Here is a 14,250-nt window from a genome sequence, read left to right as displayed (position 1 = left end):
TTCTGGTCCAGATTGAGGTTTTCCCGGCTGGTTCTGGTCCAGATTGAGGTTTTCCCGGCTGGTTCTGGTCCAGATTGAGGTTTTCCCAGCTGGTTCTGTTCCAGATGGAGGTTTTCGCAGCTGGTTCTGGTTCAGATGGAGGTTTTTCCATCTGGTTCTGTTCCAGATGGAGGTCTTCCCAGCTGGTTCTGGTTCAGATGGAGGTGTTCCCAGCTGGTTCTGGTCCAGATGGAGGTTTTCCCAGCTGGTTCTGGTTCAGATGGAGGTTTTCCCAGCTGGTTCTGGTTCAGATGGAGGTGTTCCCAGCTGGTTCTGGTCCAGATGGAGGTCTTCCCAGCTGGTTCTGGTCCAGATGGAGGTCTTCCCAGCTGGTTCTGGTCCAGATGGAGGTCTTCCCAGCTGGTTCTGGTCCAGATGGAGGTTTTCCCAGCTGGTTCTGGTCCAGATGGAGGTTTTCCCAGCTGGTTCTGGTCCAGATGGAGGTTTTCGCAGCTGGTTCTGGTTCAGATGGAGGTTTTTCCATCTGGTTCTGTTCCAGATGGAGGTCTTCCCAGCTGGTTCTGGTCCAGAAGGAGGTTTTCCCAGCTGGTTCTGGTTCAGATGGAGGTTTTCCCAGCTGGTTCTGGTTCAGATGGAGGTTTTCCCAGCTGGTTCTGGTTCAGATGGAGGTGTTCCCAGCTGGTTCTGTTCCAGATGGAGGTCTTCCCAGCTGGTTCTGGCACAGATGGAGGTTCTCCCAGCTGGTTCTGGTCCAGATGGAGGTTTTACCTGCTGGTTTTGGCACAGATGGAGGTTTTCCCGGCTGGTTCTGGTCCAGATGGAGGTTTTACCTGCTGGTTTTGGCACAGATGGAGGTTTTCCCGGCTGGTTCTGGTCCAGATGGAGGTTTTCCCGGCTGGTTCTGGTCCAGATTGAGGTTTTCCCGGCTGGTTCTGGTCCAGATTGAGGTTTTCCCGGCTGGTTCTGGTCCAGATGGAGGTTTTACCTGCTGGTTTTGGCACAGATGGAGGTTTTCCCGGCTGGTTCTGGTCCAGATTGAGGTTTTCCCGGCTGGTTCTGGCACAGATGGAGGTTTTCCCGGCTGGTTCTGGTCCAGATTGAGGTTTTCCCGGCTGGTTCTGGTCCAGATTGAGTTTTTCCCGGCTGGTTCTGGTCCAGATTGAGGTTTTCCCAGCTGGTTCTGGTTCAGATTGAGGTTTTCCCAGCTGGTTCTGGTTCAGATTGAGGTTTTCCCAGCTGGTTCTGGTTCAGATGGAGGTTTTTACCTTCTGGTCCTGGTCCAGATGGAGGTTTTTACCTTCTGGTTCTTTTCCAGATGGAGGTTTTTACCCGCTGGTTCTGGTCCAGATGGAGGTTTTTCCAGCTGGTTCTGGTCCAGATGGAGGTTTTTCCAGCTGGTTCTGGTCCAGATGGAGGTTTTACCGGCTGGTTCTGGTCCAGATTGAGGTTTTCCCGGCTGGTTCTGGCACAGATTGAGGTTTTCCCGGCTGGTTCTGGCACAGATTGAGGTTTTCCCGGCTGGTTCTGGCACAGATGGAGGTGTTCCCAGCTGGTTCTGGCACAGATGGAGGTTTTCCCGGCTGGTTCTTGTCCAGATTGAGGTTTTCCCGGCTGGTTCTGGTCCAGATTGAGGTTTTCCCAGCTGGTTCTGGTTCAGATGGAGGTTTTCCCAGCTGGTTCTGGTTCAGATGGAGGTTTTCCCAGCTGGTTCTGGTTCAGATGGAGGTTTTCCCAGCTGGTTCTGGTCCAGATGGAGGTTTTTCCAGCTGGTTCTGGTCCAGATGGAGGTTTTCCCTTGTTGGTCCTGGTCCAGATGGAGGTTTTCCCTTGTTGGTCCTGGTCCAGATGGAGGTTTTCCCAGCTGGTTCTTGTCCAGATGGAGGTTTTACCTGGTGGTTCTGGTTCAGATGGAGGTTTTCCCAACTGGTTTTGGTTCAGATGGAAGTTTTCCCTGCTGGTTCTGGTCCAGATGGAGGTTTTCCCTGCTGGTTCTGGTCCAGATGGAGGTTTTCCCTGCTGGTTCTGGTCCAGATGGAGGTGTTCCCAGCTGGTTCTGGTCCAGATGGAGGTTTTTCCAGCTGGTTCTGGCACAGATGGAGGTGTTCCCTGCTGGTTCTGGTCCAGATGGAGGTTCTTCCAGCTGGTTCTGGTCCAGATGGAGGTTTTCCCAGCTGGTTCTGGTCGAGATGGAGGTTTTCCTTTTCGGTTCTGGTCCAGATGAAGGTTTACCCATCTGGTTCTGGTCCAGATGGAGGTTTTCCCTTCTGGTTCTGGTCAAGATGGAGGTTCACCCATCTGGTTCTGGTCCAAATTGAGGTTTTCCCTGCTGGTTATGTTCCAGATGGACGTTTTCCCAGCTGGTTCTGGTCCAGATGGAGGTTTTGTCAGCTGGTTCTGGTCCAGATGGAGGTTCTCCCAGCTGGTATTGGTTCAGATTGAGGTTTTCCCTTGGTGGTCCTGGTCCAGATGGAGGTTTTACCTGCTGGTTCTGGTCCAGATGGACGTTTTACCTGCTGGTTCTGGTCCAGATGGACGTTTTACCTGCTGGTTCTGGTCCAGATGGACGTTTTCCCTGCTGGTTCTGGTCCAGATGGACGTTTTCCCTGCTGGTTCTGGTCCAGATGGACGTTTTCCCAGCTGGTTCTGGTCCAGATGGAGGTTTTCCCAGCTGGTTCTGGTCGAGATGGAGGTTTTCCTTTTCGGTTCTGGTCCAGATGAAGGTTTACCCAGCTGGTTCTGGTCCAGATGGAGGTTTTGTCAGCTGGTTCTGGTCCAGATGGAGGTTCTCCCAGCTGGTATTGGTTCAGATTGAGGTTTTCCCTTGGTGGTCCTGGTCCAGATGGAGGTTTTACCTGCTGGTTCTGGTCCAGATGGACGTTTTACCTGCTGGTTCTGGTCCAGATGGACGTTTTCCCTGCTGGTTCTGGTCCAGATGGACGTTTTCCCAGCTGGTTCTGGTCCAGATGGAGGTTTTCCCTTCTGGTTCTGTTCCAGATGGAGGTTTTCCCTGCTGGTTCTGGTCCAGATGGAGGTTCTCCCAGCTGGTATTGGTTCAGATTGAGGTTTTACCTTCTGGTTCTGTTCCAGATGGAGGTTTTCCCAGCTGGTTCTGGTCCAGATGGAGGTTTTGTCAGCTGGTTCTGGTCCAGATGGAGGTTCTCCCAGCTGGTATTGGTTCAGATTGAGGTTTTACCTTCTGGTTCTGGTCCAGATGGAGGTTTTTCCTTTCTGGTTCTGTTCCAGAGGGAGGTTTTCCCTTGTTGGTCCTGGTCCAGATGGAGGTTTTCCCTGCTGGTTCTGGTCCAGATGGAGGTTTTTCCAGCTGGTTCTGGTCCAGATGGAGGTTTTTCCAGCTGGTTCTGTTCCAGACGGAGGTTTTCCCTGCTGGTTCTGGTTCCAGATGGAGGTTTTCCAAGCTGGTTCTGGTCCAGACGGAGGTTTTACCTGGTGGTTCTGGTCCAGATGGAGGTTTTCCAAGCTGGTTCTGGTCCAGATGGAGGTGTTTCCAGCTGGTTCTGGTCCAGATGGAGGTTCTTCCAGCTGGTTCTGGGCGAGATGGTTTTCCTTTTCGGTTCTGGTCCAGATGGAGGTTTTACCAGCTGGTTCTTGGGTCCAGATGGAGGTTTCCAGCTGGTTCTTGGGTCCAGATGGAGGTTTCCAGCTGGTTCTGTTCCAGATGGAGGTTTTCCCTGCTGGTTCTGTTCCAGATGGAGGTTTTCCCTGCTGGTTCTGTTCCAGATGGAGGTTTTCCCTGCTGGTTCTGGTCCAGATGGAGGTTTTCCCAGCTGGTTCTGGTCCAGATGGAGGTTTTCCCAGCTGGTTCTGGTCCAGATGGAGGTTTTCCCAGCTGGTTCTGGTCCAGATGGAGGTTTTCCCAGCTGGTTCTGGTCCAGATGGAGGTTTTCCCAGCTGGTTCTGGTCCAGATGGAGGTTTTCCCAGCTGGTTCTGGTCCAGATGGAGGTTTACCCAGCTGGTTCTGGTCCAGATGGAGGTTTTACCTGGTGGTTCTGGTCCAGATGGAGGTTTACCCAGCTGGTTCTCGTCCAGATGGAGGTTTACCCAGCTGGTTCTGGTTCAGATGGAGGTTTTCCCAGCTGGTTCTGGTTCAGATGGAGGTTTTCCCAGCTGGTTCTGGTTCAGATGGAGGTTTTCCCAGCTGGTTCTGGTCCAGATGGAGGTTTTCCCAGCTGGTTCTGGTTCCAGATGGAGGTTTTCCCAGCTGGTTCTGGTTCAGATGGAGGTTTTCCCAGCTGGTTCTGGTTCCAGAAGGACGTTTTCCCGGCTGGTTCTGGTTCCAGAAGGACGTGTTCCCGGCTGGTTCTGGTTCCAGAAGGACGTGTTCCCGGCTGGTTCTGGTTCCAGAAGGACGTGTTCCCGGCTGGTTCTGGTTCCAGAAGGACGTGTTCCCGGCTGGTTCTGGTTCCAGAAGGACGTGTTCCCGGCTGGTTCTGGTTCCAGAAGGACGTGTTCCCGGCTGGTTCTGGTTCCAGAAGGACGTGTTCCCGGCTGGTTCTGGTTCCAGAAGGACGTGTTCCCGGCTGGTTCTGGTTCCAGAAGGACGTGTTCCCGGCTGGTTCTGGTTCCAGAAGGACGTGTTCCCGGCTGGTTCTGGTTCCAGAAGGACGTGTTCCCGGCTGGTTCTGGTTCCAGAAGGACGTGTTCCCGGCTGGTTCTGGTTCCAGAAGGACGTGTTCCCGGCTGGTTCTGGTTCCAGAAGGACGTGTTCCCGGCTGGTTCTGGTTCCAGAAGGACGTGTTCCCAGCTGGTTCTGGTTCAGATGGAGGTTTTTCCAGCTGGTTCTGGTTCAGATGGAGGTTTTCCCAGCTGGTTCTGGTTCAGATGGAGGTTTTCCCAGCTGGTTCTGGTTCAGACGGGGGTTTTCAGTCCTGCAGGTCAGGGTGGAGGTTTAACTGGAGATCCAGCTTGTTCTTTTGGTTGAAGTTAATCAGAGGGAGTTTTTTCCTTAACGTAACTTTGTCACCTGACTTTCTCTCCAGGTGGAGTTTGCATTGCTCAGTCAGTAAAAATTCCCCGTGAGCCTACGGCTGGAGAGTTTGACAAGATCATTAAACGCCTGATGGAAACAAGTAACGCCAGAGGGGTCATTATCTTTGCTAACGAGGATGACATTAGGTCAACACAAATCACTTTATGTAAACAACATCAGCATCACAGGTGTTTCACAGGAATATTCTTATTAGCTTTTCCTCCTGTGTTTCCGATAGGCGCGTCCTGGAGGCGGCGAAGCGCGCCAACCTGACAGGACACTTCCTGTTTGTTGGTTCAGACAGTTGGGGGGCAAAGAGTTCACCGGTCACAGAGCTGGAAGATGTAGCAGAGGGTGCTGTGACCATCCTGCCAAAACGAGCTTCGATTGATGGTAAAACCAGATCACCATTCCAGACCAGACCCGAACCAGGACCTGTGAAAGGGTATTGATATGTGTTTGTGTTGTCCAGGGTTCGATCAGTACTTCACATCTCGTTCTCTGGAGAACAACCGCAGAAACATCTGGTTTGCAGAGTTCTGGGAGGACGACTTCCGGTGCAAGCTGACCCGTCCTGGAATAAAACTGGATCCTGACAAGAAGAAATGTACAGGTAAGGTCTCGTTTGTTCTGGGAATGCTTCAGTCTGGTACCGTTTGTGTATGACTGTGTCCGAACAGGTGGCGAGAAGATTGGCCGGGACTCGTACTACGAGCAGGAGGGAAAGGTCCAGTTTGTGATTGATGCGGTGTACGCTGTGGCTCATGGTATCCACAACATGCACCAGGACCTGTGTCCAGCCAGCAGCGGGGTCTGCAGTGACATGGACCCAGTGGAGGGACGCCTGCTTCTGGACTACATCCGAGCAGTCAACTTTAATGGTGAGAAACCAGGAGCTTGTACCTTTTACCCCCATGTCTCCATGAACTATGAGGAAATATTCATCCATGGAGGTTTTTCAGCAGAAACTGGGAGGATGATGTCTAACCAGCATGATGTCCACATGTCCTAAGTTTATTTCTATATTTATTTTGTATTGTTGTTTGAATTGTAGAGTTTGTACTGCTGGACCAGAGAGGACAGACGAAAGACAGAAAGAGAAAGGAGAAGAAACACCTCATAAGAAAAGGGAAAGAGATAAAGGGAGAGGAAAGGGGAAAAAATTATATATATATATATATATATATATATATATATATAGATATATAGATAGATAGAGATATAGATATAGAGATATAGATATAGAGATATAGATATAGAGATATAGATATAGAGATATAGATATAGAGATATAGATATAGAGATATAGATATAGAGATAGATATAGAGATAGATATAGAGATAGATATAGAGATAGATATAGAGATAGATAGATATATATCTATCTATATCTATCTATCTATCTATCTATATCTATCTATCTATCTATCTATATATATCTATCTATCTATCTATCTATATATATCTATCTATCTATCTATATCTATCTATCTATATATATCTATCTATCTATATATATCTATCTATATATATATATCTATCTATATATATCTATCTATATATATCTATCTATATATATCTATCTATCTATCTATCTATATCTATCTATCTATATCTATCTATCTATATCTATCTATCTATATCTATCTATCTATCTATATCTATCTATCTATCTATATGTATATCTATATGTATGTATATCTATATGTATGTATATCTATATGTATGTATATATGTATATATATATGTGTATATATGTATATATATATGTGTATATATGTATATATATATGTGTATATATACTCTACTCACAAAAAGTTGGGGATATTCAGCTTTTGGGTGAAATTTCCCAACAAGCCTAAAATGCATTCCAACCTGTACAGGTGAACTTAATGTGATCTTCTCTAAGCTTTTAAATGCACATGTCCAACTGTTAAATGTTTCAATAAATTTTGCACAAGTTGCTGTTCTCTAACAAGGAGCTTAACGGCAAAAATCACGGCAGGTGTGTGATCCTTGAATTGACCAATAAATGTCCTGGTTCAATTAGAGCTGGTGTTTAAACAGTTGTCCTCATCATGCTGTTCACATTTTGACATCATGAGACCAAGACGACACCTAACAACGGAACAACAGTCCCTTGCCATTGCCATGCTTCAAACAGGACGTTCTCAGACAGAAGTGGCCACTGAGCTTGGAGTGTCACAGAGTGTCATCAGCAGGTTGCAACAGAGATATGGAGAGACTGGAAGAGTCACAGAAAGGCCTAGAAGTGGACGTCCTTTGGCCACATCCCCAGATTTCCAAACTGCTGGATACACAGATTCTGTTTGCTTTTCCAGTTCACAAGGATAGTTTTCTTTGCAATGCACAGGCTGCTGATGATTGGTTTTGCTAAATTAAACCCTGTTATTTTCACCTAAGTGACTCAAGAGGCCCAGTTTGGGGTTTGCAGGGATATTACATATAAACCAGTCTGACAGATCTTTACATACCTGGAGCCAGAATCTCTGGACAGGTGGACAAGACCATAAGGCATGGTAGTAGCTGTCAATCATGTTGTCAGTACAGTGTGGACAGATATGTGAGTGTAACAGACCCATCTTGAACATCCTGTGTCCCGTATAATGAGTTCTGTGTAGAATTTTGAATTGTATTAATTGCATGCTTGAATTCTTAGTCATTTTGAATGTGTTTGAGCAGATTTGTGACCATTCATTTTGATTGAAGTTGCTGGATAAGTCTGCTTCCCATTTAGAAGTTGGGAGAGAGATGGAATCTTCTAGCTTCAATAGTAATCTGTATATTTTGGATCGGAGCTTCGGGGCCTTAAGATTTAGGAATTCTGCAGCCCTGATAGGTAACTGTAAGTTTAGTTGATCAGTGGTGTATTTCTTACTTATAATAGATTTAAGTTGGTGGTATTCTAAGAATTTGGTGCTGCTGAATTCATACCGTGAAGAAATTGCATCAAATGGCAGAAAGTTTCCATTTTCTACTATATGTTCTAACTGCTTTACTCCTTTATTCTTCCACCGAGGGAAGTTTATCATCTTTCTGTTTTGCAGGAAGTCAGGATTGTTCCAGATGGGTGTGAGCTTACATGGAATAAGCGCAGACTTGGTTACTTTCAGGAATTCCCACCAAGCCGTTAAACTGGAGCTGATGTTAATGCTTTTAAAACACTTATATGACTTGACAGTTGAGCTGATGAATGGTAAATCAGAGATGACTAAATCCTCACACAATGCTTGCTCAACATCCAGCCATGGCTCATCCAAAGAACTTGGATTAAGCCACTTGGAGATGCATTGCAGCCTGTTACATAAGAAATATTGATTAAAATTTGGCAGGTCCAACCCACCTCTGTCTTTGGTCTGTTGTAAAGTTTTTAGACTAATGCGGGATGGCTTGTTTTTCCAGAGAAATCTGGATATGTGGGAGTCTAGTGATTTAAACCAAGTGGAGGATGGTCTGATGGGAACCATTGAGAAAAGGTAATTAACTTTTGGTAAAACCATCATTTTAACAGTGGAAACTCTCCCCATAAGTGATATGGGCAAGCGGTTCTACCTTGAGAGGTCATCCTCCACTGTTTTTATTAGCTGATCATGATTTAACTTTATTAGTTCGGTTAGTCTGGGAGAGATTATTATACCTAAATAACTAATATTTCCTGACTGTATAGTGGTGTTAGATATGTTTTTAAAGTCACAGTTAATGGGCATTGCTGTAGTCTTTAACCAGTTAATAGAATAGTCTGATATTGAAGAGAATGTATTAATTAGTGTGATTGTTTGAGAAAGTGTTGTTTGTGAGTTGTGAAGGAAAAGTAAAACATCATCTGCATAAAGACTAATTTTATGTTCAATATTTTTAGCTTGAATTCCTTTGATTTCTGGGTTTTGTCTTATGGCAGCTGCCAGGGGTTCGATAAAAACGGCAAAGAGTGATGGAGAAAGTGGGCAGCCCTGTCTGGTGCCTCTCTGGAAGCAGAAGTTTGGAGAAGTTTTGTCATTAGTCTTCACACATGCATTCGGGTTGTTGTATAATATTTTTATCCAGTCAATAAATGATGACCCAAACCCAAATTCTTTTAAAGTTGCAAATAAAAGTTTCCAGTTTACACGGTCAAATGCTTTTTCTGCATCTGAAGAAATAACTGTGGACTTCAGATTGTGTAGAGTTGAATAATCTATTATGTTAATTAATCTGTGCATGTTAGTGTAGGAATGTCTACCTTTTATAAAGCCTGTTTGATCAGCGTGAATAATGGAAGGGGTTATTTTCTCTATCCTTCTGGCTAGAGCTTTGCTGATTATTTTGAGATCTACGTTTATTAATGAAATTGGACGATAACTGGATGGGAGTGTAGGGTCCTTTCCTGGTTTTAATAGGACTGAAATATTCGCCAAGTTCATATTGGAGGGTATTTTTTGCTTTTCCTTTATTTCTAATACCATGCTGTAAAAGGTTGGAGCCAGTGTTGTCCAGAATTCTTTGTAGAATTCAGCTGGATAACCATCTGGACCCGGTGCTTTATTATTTGGCATACGGTGGAGAGCTTCATGGAGCTCATGAACTGAAATAGGTGAATCTAGAGCCATTTTATTTTCCTGATTTATTTTAGGAAGATTGATGCTGCTAAGAAATTGGTTAATATTCTCATCTGTTGGATTTATTTGTGATGAATATAATGCTTTGTAAAATTCTTTGAAAGTATTGTTTATCATGTCAGGATCATGGCTGATATTTCCTTCTGAATCTTTTATAGAGGAAATTGTTGTTTTCTCCTTATTTGCCTTTAGTTGGTTAGCCAGGAACTTTCCAGATTTGTTACCATGTTCAAAACTGTCCAATCGAAGTCTTTGCACCATGAATTGTGTTCTTTTATCTATTATTTCATTAAGTTCTAATTTGGCTTTTCTAATATCATTCAGTGTGTGTTCTTCTGACAAACACACTTACAGAGACACAAATCTACACACACCTACACACACACACCTACAGACAAACACACCTACAGAAACACATCTACACACATCTACACACACACACACCTACAGACAAACACACCTACAGAAACACATCTACACACATCTACACACACACACACACATCTACACACATCTACACACATCTACACACACCTACACACACACACACCTACAGACAAACACACCTACAGAAACACATCTACACACATCTACACACACCTACACACACACACACCTACAGACAAACACACCTACAGAAACACATCTACACACATCTACACACACACACCTACAGACAAACACACCTACAGAGACACATCTACACACATCTACACACACACACACCTACAGACAAACACACCTACAGAAACACATCTACAGACAAACACACCTACAGAAACACATCTACACACATCTACACACACCTACACACACATCTACACACACCTACACACACACACCTACACACACACACCTACAGACAAACACACCTACAGAAACACATCTACACACATCTACACACACACACACACACACCTACACACATCTACACACACACATCTACACACACACACACACACCTACAGACAAACACACCTACAGAGACACAAATCTACACACATCTACACACACACACATCTACACACATCTACACACATCTACACACACCTACACACACACACATCTACACACATCTACACACACCTACACACACACACCTACAGACAAACACACCTACAGAAACACATCTACACACATCTACACACACACACACACACCTACACACATCTACACACACACACACACATCTACACACACACACACACACCTACAGACAAACACACCTACAGAGACACAAATCTACACACACCTACACACACACACCTACAGACAAACACACCTACAGAAACACATCTACACACACACACACACATCTACACACACACATCTACACACACACACACACACACCTACACACATCTACACACACACACACACACCTACACACATCTACACACACACACACATCTACACACACACACACACACCTACACACATCTACACACACACACACACACCTACACACATCCACACACATCCACACACATCCACACACAGACACATCCACACACATCCACACACATCTACACACACACATCTACACACACACATCCACACACAGACACATCTACACACATCTACACACATCCACACACATCCACACACACACATCTACACACACACATCTACACACAGACACATCCACACACATCCACACACATCCACACACACACATCTACACACAGACACATCTACACACACACATCTACACACAGACACACATCTACACACAGACACACATCTACACACAGACACACATTTACACACACACACATCTACACACATCTACACACAGACACATTTACACACATCTACACACATTTACACACAGACACATCTACACACATCTACACACATCTACACACAGACACATCTACACACATTTACACACAGACACATCTACACACATCTACACACAGACACATCTACACACAGACACATCTACACACAGACACATCTACACACATCTACACACAGACACATCTACACACATCTACACACATCTACACACATCTACACACAGACACATCTACACACATCTACACACATTTACACACAGACACATCTACACACATCTACACACATCTACACACAGACACATCTACACACATCTACACACATCTACACACAGACACATCTACACACATCTACACACATCTACACACATCTACACACATCTACACACAGACACATCTACACACACACACACACATCTACACACAGACACATCTACACACATCTACACACAGACACATCTACACACACACACACACATCTACACACAGACACATCTACACACATCTACACACATCTACACACATCTACACACATCTACACACAGACACATCTACACACATCTACACACATCTACACACATCTACACACATCTACACACATCTACACACATTTACACACAGACACATTTACACACAGACACATCTACACACATCTACACACATCTACACACATTTACACACAGACACATTTACACACAGACACATCTACACACATCTACACAAAGACACATCTACACACATCTACACAAAGACACATCTACACACATCTACACACAGACACATCTACACACACACACATCTACACACATCTACACACACACACATCTACACACATCTACACACATCTACACACAGACACATCTACACACATCTACACACAGATACATCTACACACATCTACACACAGACACATCTACACACACACACATCTACACACATCTACACACATCTACACACACACATCTACACACACACATCTACACACATCTACACACATCTACACACATCTACATACAGACACATCTACACACATCTACACACATCTACACACAGACACATCTACACACATCTACACACAGACACATCTACACACATCTACACACATCTACATCTACACACATCTACACACAGACACATCTACACACATCTACACACAGACACATCTACACACATCTACACACATCTACACACATCTACACACAGACACATCTACACACATCTACACACATCTACACACAGACACATCTACACACATCTACACACATCTACACACACACATCTACACACATTTACACACATCTACACACACACATCTACACACATCTACACACACACATCTACACACATCTACACACACACATCTACACACATCTACACACACACACCTACACACATCTACACACACACACATCTACACACATCTACACACACACACATCTACACACATCTACACACATCTACACACAGACACATCTACACACATCTACACACAGACACATCTACACACATCTACACACAGACACATCTACACACACACACATCTACACACATCTACACACATCTACACACACACATCTACACACACACATCTACACACATCTACACACATCTACACACATCTACATACAGACACATCTACACACATCTACACACATCTACACACAGACACATCTACACACATCTACACACAGACACATCTACACACATCTACACACATCTACACACAGACACATCTACACACATCTACACATAGACACATCTACACACATCTACACACAGACACATCTACACACATCTACACACATCTACACACATCTACACACATCTACACACATCTACACACAGACACATCTACACACATCTACACACATCTACACACAGACACATCTACACACATCTACACACATCTACACACATCTACACACAGACACATCTACACACATCTACACACATCTACACACAGACACATCTACACACATTTACACACATCTACACACACACATCTACACACATCTACACACACACATCTACACACATCTACACACACACATCTACACACATCTACACACACACACCTACACACATCTACACACAGACACACACATCTACACACATCTACACACATCTACATACAGACACATCTACACACATCTACACACATCTACACACAGACACATCTACACACATCTACACACAGACACATCTACACACATCTACACACAGACACATCTACACACATCTACACACATCTACACACATCTACACACAGACACATCTACACACATCTACACACAGACACATCTACACACATCTACACACAGACACATCTACACACATCTACACACAGACACATCTACACACATCTACACACATCTACACACAGACACATCTACACACATCTACACACAGACACATCTACACACATCTACACACAGACACATCTACACACATCTACATACAGACACATCTACACACATCTACACACATCTACACACATCTACACACAGACACATCTACACACATCTACACACAGACACATCTACACACATCTACACACAGACACATCTACACACATCTACACACAGACACATCTACACACATTTACACACAGACACATCTACACACATCTACACACATTTACACACAGACACATCTACACACATCTACACACATTTACACACAGACACATCTACACACATCTACACACAGACACATCTACACACATCTACACACAGACACATCTACACACATCTACACACACACATCTACACACATCTACACACACACATCTACACACATCTACACACACACATCTACACACATCTACACACACACATCTACACACAT

At 44.5% G+C, this 14,250-nt stretch overlaps 1 protein-coding gene across 1 annotated transcript in view; it reads left to right on the top strand.

Annotated features, from left to right (window-relative positions):
• grm6a (glutamate receptor, metabotropic 6a) overlaps positions 1 to 14,250 on the top strand; it is a gene marked incomplete at both ends in the record, with an annotated part of 106,264 nt that overhangs the window by 36,391 nt on the left and 55,623 nt on the right. The window contains 4 exons of the mRNA XM_079238618.1: positions 4,999 to 5,134; positions 5,227 to 5,381; positions 5,461 to 5,601; positions 5,669 to 5,869. Coding sequence (XP_079094744.1) covers positions 4,999 to 5,134; positions 5,227 to 5,381; positions 5,461 to 5,601; positions 5,669 to 5,869 — 633 coding nt within the window. The remainder of the gene's footprint in view (positions 1 to 4,998; positions 5,135 to 5,226; positions 5,382 to 5,460; positions 5,602 to 5,668; positions 5,870 to 14,250) is intronic.

Source organism: Telmatherina bonti, assembly GCF_933228915.1.
Source record: "Telmatherina bonti genome assembly, chromosome: 4".
NCBI classification, from domain to species: Eukaryota; Metazoa; Chordata; class Actinopteri; order Atheriniformes; family Telmatherinidae; genus Telmatherina; species Telmatherina bonti.
The sequence above is the reverse complement of the archived record's forward strand: the minus strand, read 5'-3'. Positions and strand labels throughout refer to the sequence as shown.